Consider the following 22,165-nt stretch of genomic DNA (forward strand, 5'->3'; position numbering starts at 1 on the left):
CTCCGTCAGCACAAATATCATCTTTCTACTTTGGTTTACAGTCTGGTTCAGGTTATCCATGATCGGTATACTATGAGTCCAATCTCTTGAGTCCAATCTCCAGGCTGAGTGGACAAACTTGTCTTCCTCTATATTCCAGTTCAAAATACAAGTGGTTCAGTACCCATTCTGACACCGTAAGAATCCTTTGTGTCATACCTTACAAAGGCTCCAGCAATTATAAATGTACAACATGTCCCAGTAGAACACATGTATCATGATGGTTGTAGACATCATGACAGTGATGATGGATGAAGTGAGAACGTAAAGGATTTGAGCAATTCTGTTGTTGATGCAGGCATTTTTAAAGTCCAGACTGTTCATTGGATGACCCCTTTTGGATTCCAATGAAGTCAAAGAGAATGAAGTCCAGAAGGTCACAGGTGCAGTGGATAGGGTTTCTCTGCAGGTTTAGCATGCTCAGGTAGTGATCGCTACCTGTCTGAAAGGATTCGTCACTGATGTGCTGCTAGCAGTTGAAAGCAAGACTGAGGATCATCAGTTTTTTACATCATTGAGAAAGCTGTGATGCAATTTGAAGATAAGATTATGGTATATTTTGTATATTTTGATAGCTTTCTAGTGGCTTTAATCAGTTTGTTCTTACTTAGATCCAGACCCTCTAACTGGGGTAAATATTTGAGCTGTTCCCACTCAAGATCTCCAAGCGTGTTCCTGCACATGCTAAGATATTTTATTGTCTTTGGAAAAAAGCTGAATATATCATCTGGTATTTCATTAAGCTTGTTAAGTGATATATCAAGGTGAGTTAGGTTCAAGAGAGACTTAAAAAGACCTTTGAATCCACGTCCTTCTTTTACATTAAATCCAGTCGATTGGCTTGAAACTGCAGTTCATTCAGTGAGTCGCTCTTCAGATTCTTGTTGGTTAGCGAATTAATCTCATTCCAACTGAGATTGAGCACTTTGAGGAACTGAAGGTTTTTAAAATAGTTTTGAAAGAAGTATCAAGTCAAGCTACCTTTATTTATATAGTGCTTTATACAATACAGATTGTGTCAAAGCAGCACAATGTTAAACAGGAAAAACGTGTGCTGATAATGCAAGAGGACAGTAGAAACCAGTCAAAGTCAGTTGATTCAGTGATCGTTATCGTTATCTTTATCTTTATCTTTAGGTTCACCAAGGCTGCGTTTATTTGATGGAGAAATACAACAAAAAACAGTATTTTGATATATATTTTAAATGTATTTATTCCTGTGATGCAATGCAATGCAATTTAAAGTTTTCAGTGTCACATGAATCTTCAGAAATCATTTCTAGTATGCTGATTTGCTGCTCAAAAACATTTATAATAATTATCAATATTTAAAACAGTTTTCTGCTTAATATTGTATGGAAGATCAAAAGAACAGCATTTATTTGAAATCTTTTGTAACATTATAAATGTCTTTACTGTCACTTTTGATTAATTTATTGTGCCTTATTGAAAAAAAGGTGTTTAATTAAAACAAACTGACTGATCCAAAACTTTTAACGGTTGGGTAGTTGTATTACAGATCAGAATGTGTGCTTACCAGAGCAATCCGTAGAGAACGGCATGGTTAAGCAATATGTGTCTGCTCATAGGGATTTTTTTAACTCCCTGTTGTTTCACATTTCAAGCTTCAGAATGCTTCCTTATTTCCCCTTCAAATGAAACAAAATTGATGCATGACTTTAATCTGTTTGCCGTAAAGGGATCGTTCACCTTAAAAAATGAAAATTCATCATTTACATTATTGTTTTGGACCCCACTGACTTTCATGGTATAGGCAAAAACAATGAGACATCTTTCATATCTTCCATGGATGAAAAAAAGTCATACTCACAACATGACGGTGAGTAAATTATGACATTTGTTTTTACTTATGGCTGTTTTTGGAATAGAGAAAGGCACTTTTTTTTTAGTAAGATGCTGAAGCTTCATCATTGTGTTAATTATCTTGCAGAAAATGATTACAAAGGAAACGTAAGCAGGCATATTGTGCGACTGAACCAAACTAAAAAACCTAAAGAATAGTAAACACTCAACTCAATAGCAATACTTTCTCAACCTTCGAATCTTACTTGATCCAATACATCAGATCTACCATCTTCAACTGAAACAGTAACATTGTGAGCATTGCCGGCAGATCTAAACAATAACCTGATCTGCAAACACTCAGCAGTCTGTTTGTCCTGTTTGCACAGCTCTCCAGCAATGGCTAAGAGCCCCGCTAATCAGCTCTACAGACATCAGGAGCACACAAGGCCAGACTGGCACTCATCGCATGTAGAGCCGAGAGTGCATTAGTATGCTGTGGAGAAACACTGCGACTGTGAGTGGACACTTCAGCAATTAGATGCATAGCACTTTATGTGAACCTGCAGAGGTGCCAGTGCTCATATTCTGCTCAGCACCTGGGGGCAGCTTTCATGCATTGCTTTCCAACCGCAGCTACGTGTTCCACATACAGATCGGCCCATTATTAATTTTAAATGTGTTGTATCCATTCCACAGTCTTTGGTATTTCTGATCAGTAGGGATGAGGTATGGAGATGAACAAGGGACGGTTCATTATGTAGGCGTGTTTTACTCTGTAATTTGTTGTTTGACTTGTTTCAGCATCGTGCATTTTGTCAGTGCTGGTGTTTAGCTGTTATTTTTATGTGTGGTGGAACTCTTAAGTTTAAGATTAAAGTGTCTGGACCTTGTTTTCTAGAAACTCTTTCTGATTGCACAAGACTGTGTAAGAGAAGCACTCATGCCTGGCCTGAGACACACACAAACCTCATGAGATATGCTGCTGCTACTACTTCCTTCAACATGTGAGCAAATCCTTACACTTAAGGAGTCACAATAAATACAATCTTGACAGTGATTTCCAGGTCGCATACTGCACTTTTCACCTTTTCCACCCTTCGTGATCCTGTGGGGTGTCTGAGCCTGAGGGGGTGTTGAATTCTGCCCGGGGCATAATGTGACGAGCTTCAAGCTCTTGAGGAATAATGGTCTGCAATACAACAGTACTGGTGCTTTGATTAGAACTTTGTTTTTGTATTGTGTGTGACTGGGTTTCCAGATTGCATAATGAATAAAAGTGATGACTGGTGCTGACTATTATTAACAATGATTATTTTCTCTTGTTTTCAAACTGATTGTTAATCTAGATTTTCATTATGGTATGGATGGAAGAATCTCAAAAAATGTCTAGGTCATATTTCAACCTAAAATCAAAAGGGAAAAGTAAATTATCTTTTATAAAATTATATTTAAATCTAATTGGGACTTTATTTAAATAACATATAATCACATTTCTCTTCAGTCAATTTCATTACTGCAATGCAAATATATTAATAATTTAAATCATTAAAAAATTCTAAATACATTTATTTTATTGTAAAGGGTTTATACATGATAGTGATAGCTTTTACAATGTTTACTGCCATCAGTATAGGAGCACTGTGGAGAATTACATAGGCCTTTAATGAAGTGAGAAGGGAAACCCAAGACTGGTTTATATTCTCATTAATCTTTTTTAAAAGCCCAGGCCATGGGAGAGACTGCCCTTTTGCTACTTTAAAAAGATGCCCTTCATAGCTCAATTAGTCCGTCCCGATTCCCAAAGAAGCATTTAATAAGGAAGAGATTAAAGAAACTAATTATAAACCTTTCATTTGTAACTGGGAGATGGAGCTTCCAGTTGCCCATATGAACATATTAATGGAGACACAAAACTCCACCTGCATGATGACTCTTTCATCATCTGTTAATGTCCCACCCCCGTCCCGAGAAATGCATCACTTCATACACACTGGATCTCTTATCTGGATTAGTTTGTTAGATGATCTTGGACAAATGATTAACAATCTGCATTTTAAAATACTGGATTATACAATGTCATATGCACTTAAAACCTCATGGCACCATGTTTAACTGCATGTATTAATTTGTTTTTAATTAATGCATTTATTTCGTTCTGTAAGGTGTGGTTAAAGTCATCATGAAATCCAAATTGACCCTATTTATTCTTGTCTTACTGTGAATGATTCATTGGTGGACATTGAGCCAAATAAAAAAAAATTCATAAAGAGATCCAATCAATTCCTGATGGACAAATCCTGGCCTGCCTTACATTTAGTTTCACATACAGTACAGAAGTAACATAGATTGGAAATGTGATTTCAAGCTTCATCATAAAATACAAAATAAACCACAAACATTCAGAAAAAGGTCTATTATTTCATAGTTTTTGAAAATAAATATCTAAAAGTTCACAAAGAGGGATTTTCATTACTTGGTTTCAGCCCTGTATGAACGCCTTTTTTTTCTTTACATGTGCACAGATAGTTCCTTCTACTAATAATAATTTATCTGCTTGAGTATATCTGCTTTACTTGCTCATAGATCATTAACAAGCAAAACAATGTACAAATATTACAATTAACCACAATTTCATCATATCATATGAACAGTGATCAGCATATGACATCTGTCATGGATAAACATGTCCAGAACAACATGAATATTTACAATTACTTTTCATATGAACATGTACATTCTTTCCATTTAAATGCACAGCATGCATTTTCTCCCTGTGCTTGTGGATTAAAATAATTATCCAAGGAAAATTATATTATAGAGCAACCTCAAGGTGTAAAGTTCACTGTAAAGTTTTGGGGTGTTTTCAAAAAAACATAAGTCTCTTTGAATAAAAATGTTCATTGTATATATATTGTATATATTTATATACATGTATATAAATAATTAAAAAGATATTACATGAACAAGTATAGGTTTTGAGCTATTATAGTTGTGCAAATTTGCATAAATAATAATAGAAATATTTCTTTCTTTTTAAAAATTTGCAACATTCACAGTGTATTGTACGTGAACAGTGCTTTGGAGGCTGTTAATTTAGAAATGTACTGTAAAGTCACAGTTCAGCATCTATCCGGGGTTGTTCTTCCTTTTCTTGCTTGGGCTCAGAGAAGTCTCCGGTTTGAGCTCTTTGTATTGAATCTGATGAGCATATTTTGCATGAACATGTTGTAAATCATGCAAAGGAATGAAAATACATCACTCATCATCATCATCCATAACTTACCAGCTGGATATCTGATGGAACTCTGGACAGGAAGTCCAGCAGCTCGTTGTTCTCAATGTTATAGGGGTTCCGAAGTTTTTTGGTGAATTTATTGATACCTGTGTGGGACATGCATGTTCACATCCTACTAATATCCAAAGTATTATACCCTTTAAATCATTAGAATGCAAGATCTAATGATGCATCTCTATTTAAATAACATTATGCAATTATTCATTACAACAAACCATTGGGAAAGTGTTGAATACACAAAAGCAATAGGAATTCTCACCCCAGACCAGCACAATGTATCGTAGTGGAATAAAGTATATTAGTGTGGCACCGGCACATAGAACCGTTATGGCTAACCAGCTCAGAAAAGGCACAGACCAGTTAAACGTACTGAAAGAGAGGAACCATGCATTCATTACACAAAATTAATGCTACAAAAAATAAAAACATCAAAGGTATGAGTAACATCCAAGCTTCTCACTTCTTCACTCTTTCCCCAAAGCAGGCCACTTCATCCAGAGCATTTTGAACTGTTAAGATCACATCTTGAACCGCGTAGAATTTGTCCAAGAAGCCCCTTTTCTCAGAGTCCTGTTGTTTGAATGCACATGCACATGACAGGTTACTCAAAAGAATTCATTTAATTGTACATAGCTGCAGATTTCGAACAGTTGTACTTTGGTCTGTAGGAAATCTTCTAATAAGGTAACATGAGTTTTTTAGTTGTGTTGTGAGAAATGAAAGACATGGGGGTGGGGAAGCTTTTATTTGCTGTCTGGTGTCTCTTCTTTTTAGACTAAAAGGTTACTTGGTGTATCTTAACACAAAAGCAGCAAGTCTCCAATCCCAAACCGCAGCTTCATTAATATGGAAAAGAGGGCTTCTGAATGGAATAATGTTAAACATTAGATTTAAATTCATCTCAATCAAATGTCAAAAGTTGCATTTAAAATAATGGAAATCAAATTTGAATTGTGAGCTTTCCATATCCTTTAACTGTTCATAGTGTTTTTGAATTTAAAATGTACAGTTTCTTATAAGTTAATAAAGAAAATATGAATGTTATTTACACCATTTTATGGGGTATTTAATGCTTGATCTAATAGATTGTCATTAATCATTTTTCAATTAAATATAAGTGATTTAAACCATGCTATCTTGTGTTTTTCCTTGTTTGATGGCGGCCGGTTCTGCACCCTAGTCCTCACCTGTGTCTCTGGTCACTTAAATCAGTGGGACTGGCTGCAAGTTGTGTTATTCTTTCTCCAACAACTTACAGAGACAGGGTTCAACAAATCAATTGTCCCCATAAATTAGCAGGAACAAATTCTGAAAGCTTGGAGAGTGATACCAACCCTTGCCGTATTTTCATGGTAAGCTAAGTGCAAACATATGTCCAGGCTTAGCCCGGGCCTATGACAGGGGTCCTTATGAATGGAAAACAGGTGTCTGGGTCATTTGTGCCAAAATACCCAAATTAGCTCCCACGGTCAAAGTTCAGGCCGTTAATGGCTGCCTTGTGGCACACAAAGGGTTATGGGAATGCGAAGAATGGCTGGAGTTAAACATCTGCAATATGTTTATATATTTGGCAATGCAAGCCTCAGGTGCAATTAAACTAAAGCACTGACACATATAATAAAATGTGTGTCTGTATGCCAGTCTTTCAGCTGTCCTCAAGAGCTTCAGCTAACACACAAGAACACAAACGATAGTGCTATTCTATAGAGAAACATGACCAAGTGATAAGAGGAGTCTAAATGAGTTGACAAAGAAATAATGATGCTACATTTCCACATAGACATGTATGGTTACCTTGTCATCTTTGTCATATTCTTCATCCACATCCTCAAGAAGGTCCTCCATCGCTTCCTATCACGCAACAAGAAAAATCACAAATGCGATCTTTTTAATAACTCAGTTGTTTCTGTTAGAATGAAAGAATCATTGAGATCAATGGAGAGCAAATAGAAACTTTGCTCTCCTGCTTCTCCAAAGAAACATACCAACAAGATACCAAAATCTGCAAAAGTCAATATGAACTTGAATCACAATAAGTATGAGATCTTCATATTTGTTGGGAAGTCGTGGCCTAATGGTTAGAGAGTCGGACTCCCAATCAAAAGGTTGTGAGTTCGAGTCCTGGGCTGGCAGGAATTGTGGGTGGGGGGAGTGCATGTACAGTTCTCTCTCCACCTTCAATACCATGACTTAGGTGTCCTTGAGCAAGGCATCGAACCCCCAACTGCTCCCCGGGTGCCGCAGCATAAATGGCTGCCCACTGCTCTGGGTGTGTGTTCACAGTGTGTGTGTGTGCACTTTGGATGGGTTAAATGCAGAGCACAAATTCTGAGTATGGGTCACCATACTTGGCTGAATGTCACTTCACTTTATTAACGTCACCATTTCTCATTAAGTTCTAACCGCATTCATTTTGTAATAGGAATATTTTGACAGATGCATTTTCATTCTTCCCAAGCCACTCCTGATTACTTGATAATAAAAAATTAAATAATAATAATTCATTTCTGAATCTGAATTTTATCAGATAAAAACTTTCCATGACTTTTTAACATTTTATTAATTTTCCTGACTTTTCCAGGCCTGTAAATCACAATTTGATAACCATGAGAAGAACCCTGTTTTATACACTCAACATCAAGAATCATTTGTATTTTTCTCATCAGTTTTTGAAACATCTGAGATGAAGTTGATATCTAAATAAAACACGACTGAGAATTCCAGTATGTCTCTTGATCAATAAAAAAATCAGCCTCAGAGCAAGAACCTTTTTGCTCTGGGGAGTTTAGAATGTCATTTAAAGACTCACGTTACATCACATACAGACTGATGACAATCTAATGCCAACTGTTCCAACATTTATTAGCCATTAGGCCACATATGAAAAACATATGCATACGGCTCAAATTTGAGACAGACTGTATAGTGTTGTCTATCTCCTGCTTGTCAATGTGATAATTTTATATTTTCATTTTACAAAGTAGCAGAAAATTATTATTTTATTGTTTTGAAATTTATCTGATGCATATCGCAACTGACTCCTGATACTCCTGAATAAAAATGTAATTCAAATTTTGATGGCTTAATTGGGAAGCGAACTCCCTCTTCAGAAACACCGCTCACTGAAGTCATCAGCACTCATTCCACACCATTTTAACAATTAAAAAGGAATCAATTTGCAGGGAGCTCTGCGTACACACTTAGTTTGATTGGCAACATTTCACGATAGCATGAAATTAGTTTGACACAATTTTAATTGGAAAATGCGATAAGTAAATACACCAGGTAAGTGGGATGGCACGTTTAAGAACTCATATAACTGTACTACTTTTAATTACCTGAAGTAATTGGAATAAAAACATTCAATTCCAGCTGTGCACAATATAACATAACTGTTTTATTAACCAGGAATTGTTGATGGTTAGTTCAAATAATCAAAGATAGAATAGGTAGGGTGAAACATTGCGATTTCCTGTGACGGCCTGCGACAGCCATGTGCTTGAAATGAGCTGGAGATAAACGTGACAAATTTAGCCCTTATTAGACTCAAGAGTCAACATGCATAAACAGACTCACCACGCTCCCCTCGTGCGACTCTGTCCCCGAGGCCAGCAGGAAGTAATTCCAGGTCAGTAACAGCAGCAGGGACAATGGAACCATGTAGATCTCAAAATTCCAAACCACCACCACAAAGATCTGAGCAATCACAACCAAAATATTCTTTATTAAAAGTATCATTTTATTGATTAATAGATGTCTTGAAATCCATTTTCATTACAATAATTCCTTTATAATAAGTTACTTCAATAACTGCTAATGGTTATAAATAAATATACTGTAGTTAATATTGAATATTTGATAGTAACATTTAATATTAATCATCACATAAAATAATATAATATAGTTCTATAGTTGTATACTAATAGTTCATTATAATTACTGTGTATGATTTCAAAGTATGTGACAGCTGGTGATATAATTCACAAAATTAGGCATCCATCCATCCATCCATCCATCACTTAAAATCTGTGGAATTTTGTTAATAAATGAATCGTTATGAATCGACATTAAAGACCTTATATATATATATACTTTCTATTCATCAAAGATATAAATTACTTTTTGCCATCACAGGAAATAAATTACATTTTAAAATATATGAAAATATATATATTTGATAAAATCTGTTTATTGAAATTGTAATGTTGTGTCACAAAATTGCACTTTTTATGATTTTTTAAAATCGAATTAATACAGCCTTTGAGTGAGTTTTGCTTTAAGTTTCCATTCATAGTCATAAACCAGTGCTGAACTTCACTGTTTAAAGAGGGAGGTCAAATCTCGGTCAGTTCATTTTCATGAACAGGTACAGATGAAAATAGCAAAGCGAATCTATTGTGAGGGCGACTCAGAGTCTTCAGCGCCTCCTTCAGGTACAGGAGGGAAGTGAGTAGATGGAGTGTGTGAACTGTGTGAAGGGCTGTTGAGGTGTTCGTGGGGGCTTGGGGTGAGGTCAGGCGCAAGGCCACAGACAGAGAGCACATCTACTTGTTTTAGCTCAAGGGTTCATCAGCGCTAAACTACGAGCACACTTGACACATCACAGCCCTTCAACACACAAGAGTCACCAAACACACTCAAATCATAATATATACATTCTCTGCATCCATATATTTATTCGCTAGACCTTTAATCTATAATACGAGAGTTTGAGTTTCTTTGAGCTGTGTGTATCATATTAATATGGTGTTTGTTTCTGTGTATACTGTATATACAGTAGAGGAGTTTGCCACCTACCAAGAAAGCACATAAACTCCTGCGGGGGGACTCCCATTGAAAACAGCTGTGGATGTAGGAGCCCACGTTAATGAGGAAGAGGACGCAGCGCTTCACTCGGTTAAAATTCTGCTGCAGCATCTGAGAATGGGAGAAAGAAGTTCAACCAAACCAAGAGCGGTTAGCCATAAACTACAGCACAGCGTCCTTAAAAATAATGATCAGTTTTTGAGAATACTGCTGAATAGCAAGAAATGGAAAGATTATATCCAAAATGTTACTGAAATATATTGATATATTTTATGTTTATATTACATAAATATATTTTATGACATATATTCAAACCAAAAGAATATAGAATATATTAGAATAGGTCTATTTTATATAATTTACTTGTATAAGAATTATATTATGTATTACCTTATATTCACACAATTCTATATACTGTGCAATTATATGAGATGTATTTTAACCAAAACATTAAAACAATGCAGTACCGTTTTCTGTTTTTATTCACTAAGGTTGCAATTATTTATTTGACAGTGAAAATTCTGCAAAACGTTAATATAGTGAAATATTATTACAATTCCCTATATCTTTTATATTTGAATATATTTTAATTATGTATAAATGTAAATGAATTTTGCTGAATTTTCAGCATCATTGCTCCAGTCTTCAGTGTCACATGATCCTTCAGAAATCATTCTAATATGCAGATTTGCTGCTCAAGAAACAATAATAATTATTGCTGCCTATTTTTTTTGTTTGTTTTTTGTGGAAACCATGCTAAATTGTTTCAGGATTCTTTGACGAACAGAGAATTCAAAAGAACTGTGTTTATTTGAACTAGAAATCTTTTATAACACTAAATGTCACTTTTGGTCGATTTAACATCAATTTGTAATATAAACATTATAAATCTTTACAGTCACTTTGAATCAATTTAAGTATTACTAAAAAAAAATATGTTTTTTTTATAAAAAATGAATATTATTCTCTTCAATCAAAGGCCAAACTAAAGAAAATGAAACGACTTTGTTCTGATTCGCATGATTAACACAAACCACCCCAAAAGGTGCACTGATCTCATGGCATATCAAAAAACGAGCTAAATGTAATCATCTCCATAAGTGACGGTGTGACTGACAGCTGGGGTTAGATATACGGGCCGAATCTGCGGTTGAACTCTTCACTGAGACGGGCATAAAGGACTGAAGAATCGGTCTGTTCTGCTCAATGCGCAGCTTTGTGACAGCGTCTGATTCAGCCCAGCCCCTCCAATTCAGCGCTTTTGTCACGCAGGCACATTGAGAGAGAGGACAATGAGCAGGCACAGCCATAGAGCCGCAGCCGGGCCCTCTGGGGTGGCCCCTCTCCTCTCATGAGGGCCGGCTTGACATTTCTATTCAACACATAGAGCGGCAGGGCAAGGGGGAAAACGCAGCGATTCAGCGCTTGCGCCCCCTGTCCCAAACAGGTCGGCCTATTGTGTGGTGGGCATGGGACCGGTGGCACTCATTGGGGTGGTTTTGATTTAATTGCAGCCGTTCGATTAAATAAACAGTTCACCTAAAAATGAATATTATGTTATTATTTACTCGCCCCTAATGTGATCTCACACCCGTGTGCTGTTATTTTATGTATGGAACTCAAATGTATCATAAAAGCCCCATAAAAGTTGTCCGTATGACTTTTGTGATTTATATTCAAAGTCTTATGAGGCATGGTTATTAAAGTTAACTAAAACCAAAAAAAAAAAAAAAAAACATTTTAATTAATTGAAATTAACAATAGGCAGCGGCTAAGTGCAAATAGTGATAGATGCTATTATCATAACATTATGTGCTTTGCTACCTACACCACTGGAGATGTTGTTGTAGCAGGCATATTTTGAAATCTTGTGTAGCCCAATCACACGATGGTGGGCGGAGTTAGTGTAAATAGACACTCCGTTAACTCGTTAACGTTAATTGAAAATGAATCTTTTTTGCTTAAATAATTAACTAAAACTGAATTAAAAATGAATTTGAATGAATTAACCTATCTAGAGATAATAAAAAAACGAATAAAAAAGACGAACAGACAAAATGTTTCAAACAAATGAAAAATGAAAAATGAAAATACAAAAAGAAAACATTTTTGATACATAAATGACAAATGAAGAATAATAACTGACATAAAAACAAAATAAAAACATTTGTAAACTTATTTAATTTTAGATAGTTGACAAGGAAACATTTCTAAGTGTTATTCAGTTTAATTTGATGTACTAAAATAACTAAAACTAAAATAAAAACTGTATAAATGAACTATCAGAAAATAATAACAAACTAAAAATTAAAATAAAATTATTATTTTATTTACTTTAGCCTTTTTGGAGTTTTTTGGCCACTTTGTCATTTTATGGCCACAGCTGTGTAATGATTCTTCAAAAAAGAACAAGAAAACCTTTTTGTGTTTCACAGAGTAAAATAAAAGCATGTGTTTTGTGGAACGACTAAAAGGGGAGTAAATAATGACAGAGGTGTCATTATCTATGAGCTAATCTTTTTAATGAATAGTTACATTTTTGGTATTTTTACCTGTTTAGAGACTTTGGACTCCTCTTCGATGTACTTCTGTTCTGGTGGAACGAACGTCCGCAAACTGGCTTTCACCTTGAAGCGATAAGAAGCACTATGATTTGTTTTAATTAGCACTGGAGTTCTCTATGCATCAATAATTACTGCATATTCCACAGTGTGGAAAAGCGCAAACAAAAGACACAACATCCAGCGCTCTGGGCGCAGTGCACACTTACGGCATTGAAGATGACGTCTGCTTCGAGAAAGATGACCCCCTTTGTTGGCCTTGTCAGCTCCTTGTTTTTTAAGACGTAGGCCTTCTGTTCACTGTTGTGGATCTGTGTGAAGAAGACGTGACAGCCTGCTGTCTGGCAAAGCCCCAGCGGACCCCCCTCCTCGGCTGACCCCTGATCCCCCAGCAGCAGCATCAAACAGCCAGCCGCACATTCCCTCCCCGTCCCTCCCTCCTTCCAACACTTCCAACTCTGACAAGTACCTGCTCATTACCAGCATCCCTCTGTCACAGAGACATTACCCAGGCACCGGGAGGCCTGGCTGTGTGTGCTTTTAAAGACCCGCCGCCATCAATCTTGTTTGCGGAGTCGATTTGTTTCAAACACGTCTATAAAAGCGTCTTTAAAAACACACGTGGATTTAAGAGTTTGGAGAAGCTTACGTTTAATAACGGGATGGCCACTTTACCCAGGAAATCAGCACTGCGGTCTCTGTCCTTGTCGTACACGGAGATCTCCAGCACTGAGTGAATGTCTTTCACGTTACTGCAGGGCGAAAACAAACACAAAACAAAATATACAGAATCATTCCTATTCTTTTGGACTATATAATATAAAATACTGTATGAAGTCAACATTAAATGGAATTTGCAAAACATTTGAATGCCATAATGTGGCGCACTTTTGTGGGAAATTATGGAGGGTGGTATTTGACTTCAGGATGTGATTGGATGATGAATGGTACCTTAAATCTTGCTGCCTTTTTTAGCTCAAAGTGTGCTATAACAAATTATGCAGAATACGTTCCATTATTATTGATTATAATATATTGAATTTACAAATATACTAAAGGCATTATTGCAAACAGGAATTTGCAATGCACTGTATAGAAGGTTATTTGTGAGTTTATATCGCACAATTTTTTTTTCTCTGAAATCTTAGTTTGCATCTCAGAATCAAGAGAAAATTCAGAATTGTGAGATGTATGGTCAGTTACCTTTTTTATTTTATGTACCATGGCAGAAAAAACTTCCATAATAAAGTGACATATTTTTTTAGTAAAATTCTGTAGGAAATTATGAAGATCCATACTGATACCTTAAATCATGCAGCTTTTTTTTTGGCAAAAAGGTGTGCTATCGATCTGCTATCTGTCTCTGCTTTCGATCAATGCAGAGACCATTTTCACAACATTGCATTGATACCTCAATTCCAACACATTAATTTTTCTTTTTTCTTTTTTTTTTTTTTAATTAATGTGTGGTTTTATATCACTTCGTATACAGTTCTACTGATATTGGAACTAGAAGAATTAATTTTTGATATTAGACAAAAGACATGCATGAGTCTTGCAAGAGAAAGCATGCAAGAGAAAAGCATGCAAGAGATATTGTGAAATATTGCAGGTAAAAGTGTTCCTGTGGCTCAAGTGGTAGAGCATTGCGTTAGCAGCACAAGGTTGTGGGTTCGATTCCCAGGGAGCACATGTTAGGTAAAAATGTTAGCCTGAATTAACCCTAACCCTAACAAGAGTCTCTGGTAGTTCAGCAGAGACGTGGAGAGGCTCTGGTTCCGTGGTGTTTAGACTGGATTCAGGAAGATCAATGACTTGATTCTGCTCATGAAGATCAATGGTGACTTGCCTTTGAAAGGTCAATGGTGACTAGCCCTGACTCGACTCTGGAAGGTCAACGGGAACCTGACTCGACTCTGGAAGGTCAATGGTGGCTGTCATCCTGTGCAGAGGCGCTGGACAAGCAGCCATCTTGTGCCATGACTCTGGACCGGCGGCCGTCGTGGCCCTGGGCCGGCGGCCATCTTGGGCAGTGGCGCTGGGCCGGTGGCTATCTTGGGCCGTGGCCCTGGGCCGGCGGCCATCTTGGGCAGTGGCACTGGGCCGGTGGCCATCTTGCGTCGTGGCACTGGGCCGGCGGCCATCTTGCGTCGTGACGCTGGACTGGCGACCACCTTGTGCTGTGGCTCTGGGCTGGCGGCCATTTTGTGCAGTGGCGCTTGGCTGGCGGTCCTCCTGTCTGTAGACCCCAGTCTAGAATCGGCCATCCCACCGGGAGAGAAAGGTGTGTAAATAAAATACAAACTCCCAGAAATGATAGGCGTCCAACTGCTCCATTTCAATTCGAGGAACCGGGTCATCCAGCCCGGTATTAAAAGTGTCATTTAGGGCCACATCATTATATCCCATCCCCTTAGCTAGGGACCAGAACATTTGTGCCATGGCACCCACCTCATTGCCCTCTTGGTGGAGGGTGGTTAATTTTAAATATCTCGCCCTCCGCTCCACATTACTGGCTGGGGAACGGGAATGAAGTCCCACACCGCTGGATCTCGACATTGATGGAGTCCTTCTGTTACGATCGGAGACCCAGTGAAACGCAGGAGACGAGAGATCCAATCGCAGTAGGGTTTTAATGGGTAATCCAAAGAGGAATCAACAAGCAGGGGTCAAAACCAAAAATCCATCCAAACAAATAAATAAACAAGAATAGGAACGGGAACAGGAACAGGAACAGGAACTCGGAAGAGGAAACTGGGTGACGGAAAGAAAGGACTCCATGCAGACAAACAGAAAAAGAACTGGTTGATATAGGGAGGATAATGACTAACAAGTGAAGACACCTGAGTGCAATTAACAGGAGTGCAATTACTGTGATGAAGGGACAAGGCTTTGTGGGATTTGTAGTGCCTGCGGTGAGGTGCCTATGGGGAAGTGAGACCACTAGTGGAAACTCAGGGAAACAGAGACCAGACAACGTGACAATAATGAACTCACAAGGTGAAGACTTTATTCCACTCAGGATTCAGTGTCTTGTAGACCGTGTGTGTCTGCAGACGGTCGTTACACAACTCTGCAATGCAGAATGGGTCGCTCTTTCCTGAAACACATTGTTGCATTCAAACACTTTTAATTTAAAATACCCGAGCAAGGTATGGTAGTTATCAAAAACTGGTATCTGCCTTTAACTTTAATTACAAATTTAATTCATTGCAAAAAATAATAGCTCTCAGCTAAAATAAATGTGAAGAGAAAAGCATACAGATTCTCGTGGGTGAATGTTGGAGGGAAAATAGTGTAGAGGAGCTAAAAATCAGATTGGAAGACTAGTCTTTTTAAAGAAAGGCACAGAAGAAATGTGTGTGTGTGTGTGTGTGTGTGTGTGTGTGTGTGTGTGTGTGTGTGTGTGTGTGTGTGCAAAAGCTTTTTAAAAGCCTTTGTCTGTCCACCATAGTGTGGTATTAGAAGAAGCATGAAATCAGAGCCCATGAGGTGGGCCGCTTCTGAGAAAACAGCAAACTGCAAAAACTAGATCAACTTATGAGTGAGAAAAATATTAAATTAGGAGACTCCTCTCTTCAAGACGGTCATCTTTGCATCATACATCTCCTGAAGAGAAACTGAAGTGTTGACCAAAATAAAAAAATAATAAAAAAATGCCTGGAAAAGTCTTATAGACCATCCAGTTTACAGTCCAAGTATATTTTTAAAGGTGTTAATACATCAAAAAGTGTTGGATTTTTCCCCCCAAAAAAGAAAAAAAAGTATATATATGTGCATTTATTTGATCAGAAATATAGTAACAACAGTAATATTAAGTATTATTACAATATAAAAGAACTGTTTTCTATTTTAATATATTATTATTTTTTTATTTATTCCACAATTAAACATCTAATATGCTGATTTGCTGCTCAAGAAACACTTCTTATTATTATCAATGCTGAAAACTGTTTTTGCTGCTTATTTATATAATAATTTATTATTAAACTATTAAATATAATATTTTTTGTGGAAAGTGATACACCACTTTTAAATTGAAATAATATTTCACAATATTATTGTTTTAACTGCATCTTTGAAAAACACGCAAAAAAAGCTTGTTTAATACAATGGCAGAATTGATCAGAGAGTCATATGTAGTTATTTAAATGTTTTAAAGCATAGCATAACTACAAAAAATATACGTATTTTTTCACTGCAGAAATTAGATACTTTCCATGAGTTTTCCAGGCCATAGTTTTAAAATCGCCTGATAATTACCGGTTTTTCAAGACAGTAAGAATCCTGCTTTTTGTTTCACTGGGCACAAATGAACACAGGAAGTGACATACAATTTTACCTGTGACATCAGCAGCCATCAGCTCCTCGGCTCGCAGGATCTTCACCTGCACGATTCCGACATCCTTCAGGTTAAGGAACGACCTCAGTGGACTCTGAAAAAGAACAAAAACCCATCACGGAGGCCCATGACTACATTCAAAGCGCACAATCTGCCGAGCAGCAATACATCCATATGTTTCTGACAGCTCTATTTTGGCCCTAACTTTCTCTAATCCCCCGTCAGACCCACTCGGCTGTGGACATTGAGACAAAAATATTGAGCCGCCGCGCTAGATTATCTGGTGGCTCTCATGAATACATCTTCATTATGCAGCTGTTATGAAAGAAGGTCAGTCTGCATTGGTGGTGAGTTTCTGTAAGTGGTTCACTGACCGGCCCTCCGGGGGACAGTGGCAGGACAAAGACAAACTGTGAATAGAGAGGACAGACAGCTCCGAGAGGAGCGAGATGTCTCTCTCTCTCAGTCTTTGTTTTATATGAGTTACTCCACTGTTGTCCAGTTGTGAATGAGGCCCGTGTTAATCCAGTAGTGCACAGGACTGTGATAATCTTACGCCCCCTTTTGGTCATAGAAGTGTACTGCAGAATAGAGCACTACAAGATTCTGCTGGATTTTGCATATTTATTTGATCATTTGATACAGTTATATTGTGAAATATTATTCCATCTTAAAATACCTGTTTTTGAACTGAATATATTTTTTAAATGTAAGTTATTTGTGTGATGCAAAGCTGAATTTGTAATAAAATAAAACCCATACTGAGATTTGAATGCTGCTCAGTGGAGGATTCAGTTGTCAAGCGCCCTCTAGAGGAAGACATGTTAAGAGCAACACTTGCTGTACAGTGTCAAATTTTGTGCAGAAATGTTCTGTTTGGCTGTGGTGACGTCACTCACATATCTCTTAATGATCTGCTGGCGTTCGTCTGGGTCGTCCAGTAGGTTGACAGACAGGTCAGAGATGGACACTGTTACTGTGGCGGTCAGAGTCACCAGGAGTACCAGTGTCCCTTTATCCTCCTCCAGCTCAAGTTCCAGCTCATGTGTCTTCTCTCTGCTCAACTTTGACAGGTCCAGCTGACACCTAAAATATGTTTAACACGTGTACTTCTTGTAAAAATTGATGGGTTTGATTTCCAGGTAACAGACATACTGATAATGTGGATTAATGATGTGTAGAAATTTGTACGCACTGGCCAATAAAGTCATCTCTCCTTCCAATGTCTTTATCCCAAACGGAGATCTCCAGAATGCCTCCCTCCTCGTCATACAGATGCAAGTCGAACTGCTGCCTCCACTGAGGGTTAAGGGTTTTGGGAATTGTCTGTTTGTACGGAAGAGGACAATAAGTAAGAGAGAAATAGTATTCACAGAAACGTTCAGTATACGTTTCAGGAGACAGAATAAGAATACGGTCTGCTAAAACACATACTGAACATATACAATCTTGTGACTTGTGAAAACAAGGTTGTCCTGAGGATGTGCAGATGCTGAGATAAATAAATAAATAAAAATATTATTGATTAGTATTTATTTATTCAACAAATAAACATACAACAAATAATAATTTTTTTAATTGTTTCATTTTTATTTACTGTTAATGATGACAAAATGTTTAATCGAAAGATAATAAACACATTAGTAATATTATTATTAGATATTTATTATGAATGTTAGTTTATAAGGATAAAAAATGTACCAAAATACAAATCTTAAACATAGTTCACTTTTTATTTATGATGACAAAATGTTGATATATCAACATTTTGTCATTATGTGTCACAATAAATGTAAAAAAAAAATCTATTATAATAAATACAAAGAATAAATTTAGCTGTAAATAATGCAGGCTAGGGTTATTGGTTAATACTATTTTTCCTTTCCTTGGTTACATCGGGAATTAAAATTAGGTAACGCTTTATTTAAAGCCTTTTTGTATAAGTAGTTTTAATGCATTAACTATGCCATGTAATGCACCTAATAATGCATTGTACTATCTCATGAATAATTGTGACCACAGTTAATACATTATAACACTTATTAATTCATTGTTAGACTATGCATTTTAAATTCAGCTAGAATTGTTCACGGCAAGGTATATATTAAAATGCACATAATGAATAATTCTAAAGCATTACAGCCTTTAATAACCCTTTAATATGCATTATACATAAAGGCTCTAAGTAAAATGTTACCGCACAGTCGCTCATACCTTACTCTTGTACTTCTGAGGGCCTAGTTTGAACTTGACGTAAGGGTCGCTCAGACCGTTCTGGTCCATGGGCATGAGGTTGCGACCCTCGATGAGTCTGATGCTCACAATGCCCCTCCACAGCTGAGACTTTCTGTGCAGGTCCGACAGCCGAAGACTCTGCTGCTGCTGCTGCGCTCGGCACACACGTCACAGGACATTAAAGGGTTACTTCAGTCCATAAGGACAATTCTGTCATCATACAGTCATCCTCATGATACCCAAAACATGATTTTTTGGACACAAAAGGAGATGTATAAAGCCTACTCAATAAATGTGGTTGTAAAGCTCCAAAAAGGACAGTCTGAGCATCATGGGAGCAAGTACACTATTGTTTTAAAGTTTGGGGTACGTATGCTTGAGGTCTTGTTTCTTAAGCAGTAAATCATCATATTAGAATAATTTCTGAATGGTCATGTGACGCTCAAGACTGGAGTAATGATGATGAAAATTCAGCTTTGCATCACAGGAATAAATTACATTCTAAAATATATTCAAAAACATGTTGTAATAATGTTTCAGGGTTTTTACAGTATTTTTGCTAAAAGAAATGCAGCCTTGGTGAGCGTAAGAGGCAAATCTTACCGACCCCAAACTTTTGAACAGTGTACAATACATGATGACAGATTTGTCATTGTGTAGTGAACTATCCCTTAGTTTAAGACAGTGAAATGACTCCTCAGCGGGGAAAGGACTGAAAGAGTGTGAAGTGGTTTCACACACACCATGAATGACTGGGTCACCAAAACATAAAATGAAGATGCCTACAAAAAGGCATGGCCCATCACCCCAAGAGATGCATGACTGCCACAACGAATGCACCTATAAAACTCTTCATCCTCTGACCAGACTGCTGCAATTCTGACCCGTTTCTCACATTTAGGACATTTTGCACATAAACCAGGTTTTCTTTGAACATTTTAAAAAGCTCAATGTGGGACAGTTTACTCAGCAGCTAGTCAGAGAATCTTGTGGCAAGCGCTCTTGCTTTTTTACCTTACTGCATCTCTTCCAGCTTCTCCTCAGTAGCATGGTCTACAAAAACAACAGAGCAGGTCAAATGTGTTAATGTATAATCAGGGGGCGAGCTTTGATTAACGCCACAGCTTTTTTTGTACTGGAAGAGAAGCTAAGTCTCTAAATCTGATCAAGCGATGCATCTTCTGTTGTTACGCTCTGTCCTGATGATCAAAGCTGCCCATCAGACTGCCTTAGAGCATCATGTGAATTTCGATGTGTTCTCCGCCCGCCTGCACAGTGCAGCAGGTTTCTAATGTCTAATTCAAAGTCATTTCATGAATTATGCAGATAGCACAAATGTCCCATCACCCCAGTGTTTCTCAAAAGTCATGGGCTTTTTGACTTTGCACAGCAATTTTTCTGTAAGCCAAATGAGCATGTTGTGCAGGGCACAGTATCTCACAATGCACTGTGATTGATTCAACCATCCATGATTCTTTTTACACAAAATCGATAAAAAAATGTAAAACAACTATTTTTTACTGGCTAACTGGACATCACAAACAAAATTAAATGCAACATAGAAGCTCATGTGATCACTGTGGTGGTATACTACTATTTGTAATGTACGTTATGCATAATGGAAAGGTTTTTTTTTTTTAAGTAGACTAGGTAATATATACACTACCATTCAGACATTTGGGGTTAGTAAGATTTTTTATTATTTTTTAAAAAAGTCTCTTTTGCTCACCAAGGTTCCATTTATTTGCTAAAATACAGTAAGAACAGTAATATTGTGAAATATAATTACAATTTTCAGTTTTCTATTTGAATGTATTTGGATGTAATTTATTCCTGTGATGCAAAGTTGAATTTTCAGCATCATTACTCCCGTCTTCAGTGTCACATGATTCTTCAGAAAGCATTTTAATATGCCGATTTGCTGCTTGTGAAACCGTTTGAAAACCTTTTTTTTTTTCTTTTCTTTTTTTTTGTGGAAACCATGAAACTTTTTTCAGGGTTCTTTGATGAACAGAAAGTTCAAAAGAACAGCATTCATTTGAAATAGAAATAGTTTAGAACATTATGAATATCTTTACAGTCACTTTTGAAAAATTGTATTCGTCCTTGCTGAATAAAGGTATTAATTTCTTAAAAAAAAAAACAAAAAAAAAAAAACATACCCCAAACCTTTGAAAGGTAGTGTACAGTAATCAGATTGAGCACATTATCATCTTCAGTTGCAGGATTCACATGCTTTTCAAAAACAAGATGACTGGATGTGGTTGCTAAACACTTCCTGAGAGCTAAAAACAGTTTGTACAGTCTTATGAGAAAAGTGTGAAACAAATCTGTCTGTAAACGTGTCAGAATGAAAACCTTTTGGATGCAGGTTAAGAGTTTGCTGGCAGATTGAATCTTTTCCACCTTTTACAAGTATAAAACAACATTTATCTACCAAGTGAGTCTTACCGCTTGTCGCAGGGCCTCTCTGTCCTCTGTGCTTCTTGGGAACAGAGTGACTGCCAGCTCCAGAGAGCCCAGGTCCTGATCGGGGCAGTGAGGATCTTGAAGGTCCAACCGAACATCAAGAGGTCTACAACACAAACATGGGCTGTTATGACCACCATTAGAAGTAGCATCATAGTTTATCACATAAAGAAAAGAATAGTACTTTTGATAAATATGTTTTAAATGATAATGTCCACTTGTCAATATAATACTTGGTAACCAAAAACTTTAGCATTTTTGTAAAGCTGCATCCATGGCTTTAGATATCAGCATAAACTCTTAGATCACAACCAAACATTAGCAAAACTGACCTTGTCGATGTTAACCGCAAGAAACTCCTAATACATCTGAACACTATTGTATTGTACAAAATGTATTAATTTGACACTAACTGTTGAATTCTTATATCTTTGCAGTAATGATGAAGACAAGATACCTCTGGAGCTCCAGAGAATCAAGGTACAGGTAAGCTGAGCCCATAAAATCATCTTGAAGGCCAAAATCATAGTCAAACACCTAAAATAGATTGCAAAAGGGTCAATTCTTTAGGAAGAAATATCAGAGATCCTTCTAGACTTCTTAATGACTGAT

General features: G+C 37.0%; 1 protein-coding gene and 1 pseudogene across 2 annotated transcripts in view; both read right to left on the minus strand.

Moving 5' to 3' along the window:
* Positions 1-343: 343 nt before the first annotated feature.
* On the minus strand, positions 344-988 carry LOC132132397 (toll-like receptor 8; annotated as a pseudogene).
* A 3,800-nt stretch (positions 989-4,788) lies between these two features.
* The window catches only part of LOC132132471 (multiple C2 and transmembrane domain-containing protein 1-like), a 28,576-nt gene continuing 11,199 nt past the window's right edge, over positions 4,789-22,165 (minus strand). For both annotated transcript variants that reach the window (XM_059544849.1, XM_059544850.1), the window contains exons 4-20: positions 22,011-22,090; positions 21,536-21,659; positions 19,064-19,234; positions 18,045-18,175; positions 17,749-17,935; positions 16,850-16,943; positions 15,505-15,607; positions 13,157-13,259; positions 12,717-12,818; positions 12,499-12,573; positions 9,938-10,057; positions 8,717-8,836; positions 6,935-6,991; positions 5,601-5,710; positions 5,400-5,509; positions 5,129-5,226; positions 4,789-5,043 (exon numbers count right to left, since the gene is read on the minus strand). In XM_059544849.1, coding sequence (XP_059400832.1) covers positions 4,972-5,043; positions 5,129-5,226; positions 5,400-5,509; positions 5,601-5,710; positions 6,935-6,991; positions 8,717-8,836; positions 9,938-10,057; positions 12,499-12,573; positions 12,717-12,818; positions 13,157-13,259; positions 15,505-15,607; positions 16,850-16,943; positions 17,749-17,935; positions 18,045-18,175; positions 19,064-19,234; positions 21,536-21,659; positions 22,011-22,090 — 1,857 coding nt within the window. In that variant the 3' untranslated portion in view covers positions 4,789-4,971. The remainder of the gene's footprint in view (positions 5,044-5,128; positions 5,227-5,399; positions 5,510-5,600; positions 5,711-6,934; positions 6,992-8,716; positions 8,837-9,937; positions 10,058-12,498; positions 12,574-12,716; positions 12,819-13,156; positions 13,260-15,504; positions 15,608-16,849; positions 16,944-17,748; positions 17,936-18,044; positions 18,176-19,063; positions 19,235-21,535; positions 21,660-22,010; positions 22,091-22,165) is intronic.

Source organism: Carassius carassius, chromosome 49 (assembly GCF_963082965.1).
Source record: "Carassius carassius chromosome 49, fCarCar2.1, whole genome shotgun sequence".
NCBI lineage: Eukaryota > Metazoa > Chordata > Actinopteri > Cypriniformes > Cyprinidae > Carassius > Carassius carassius.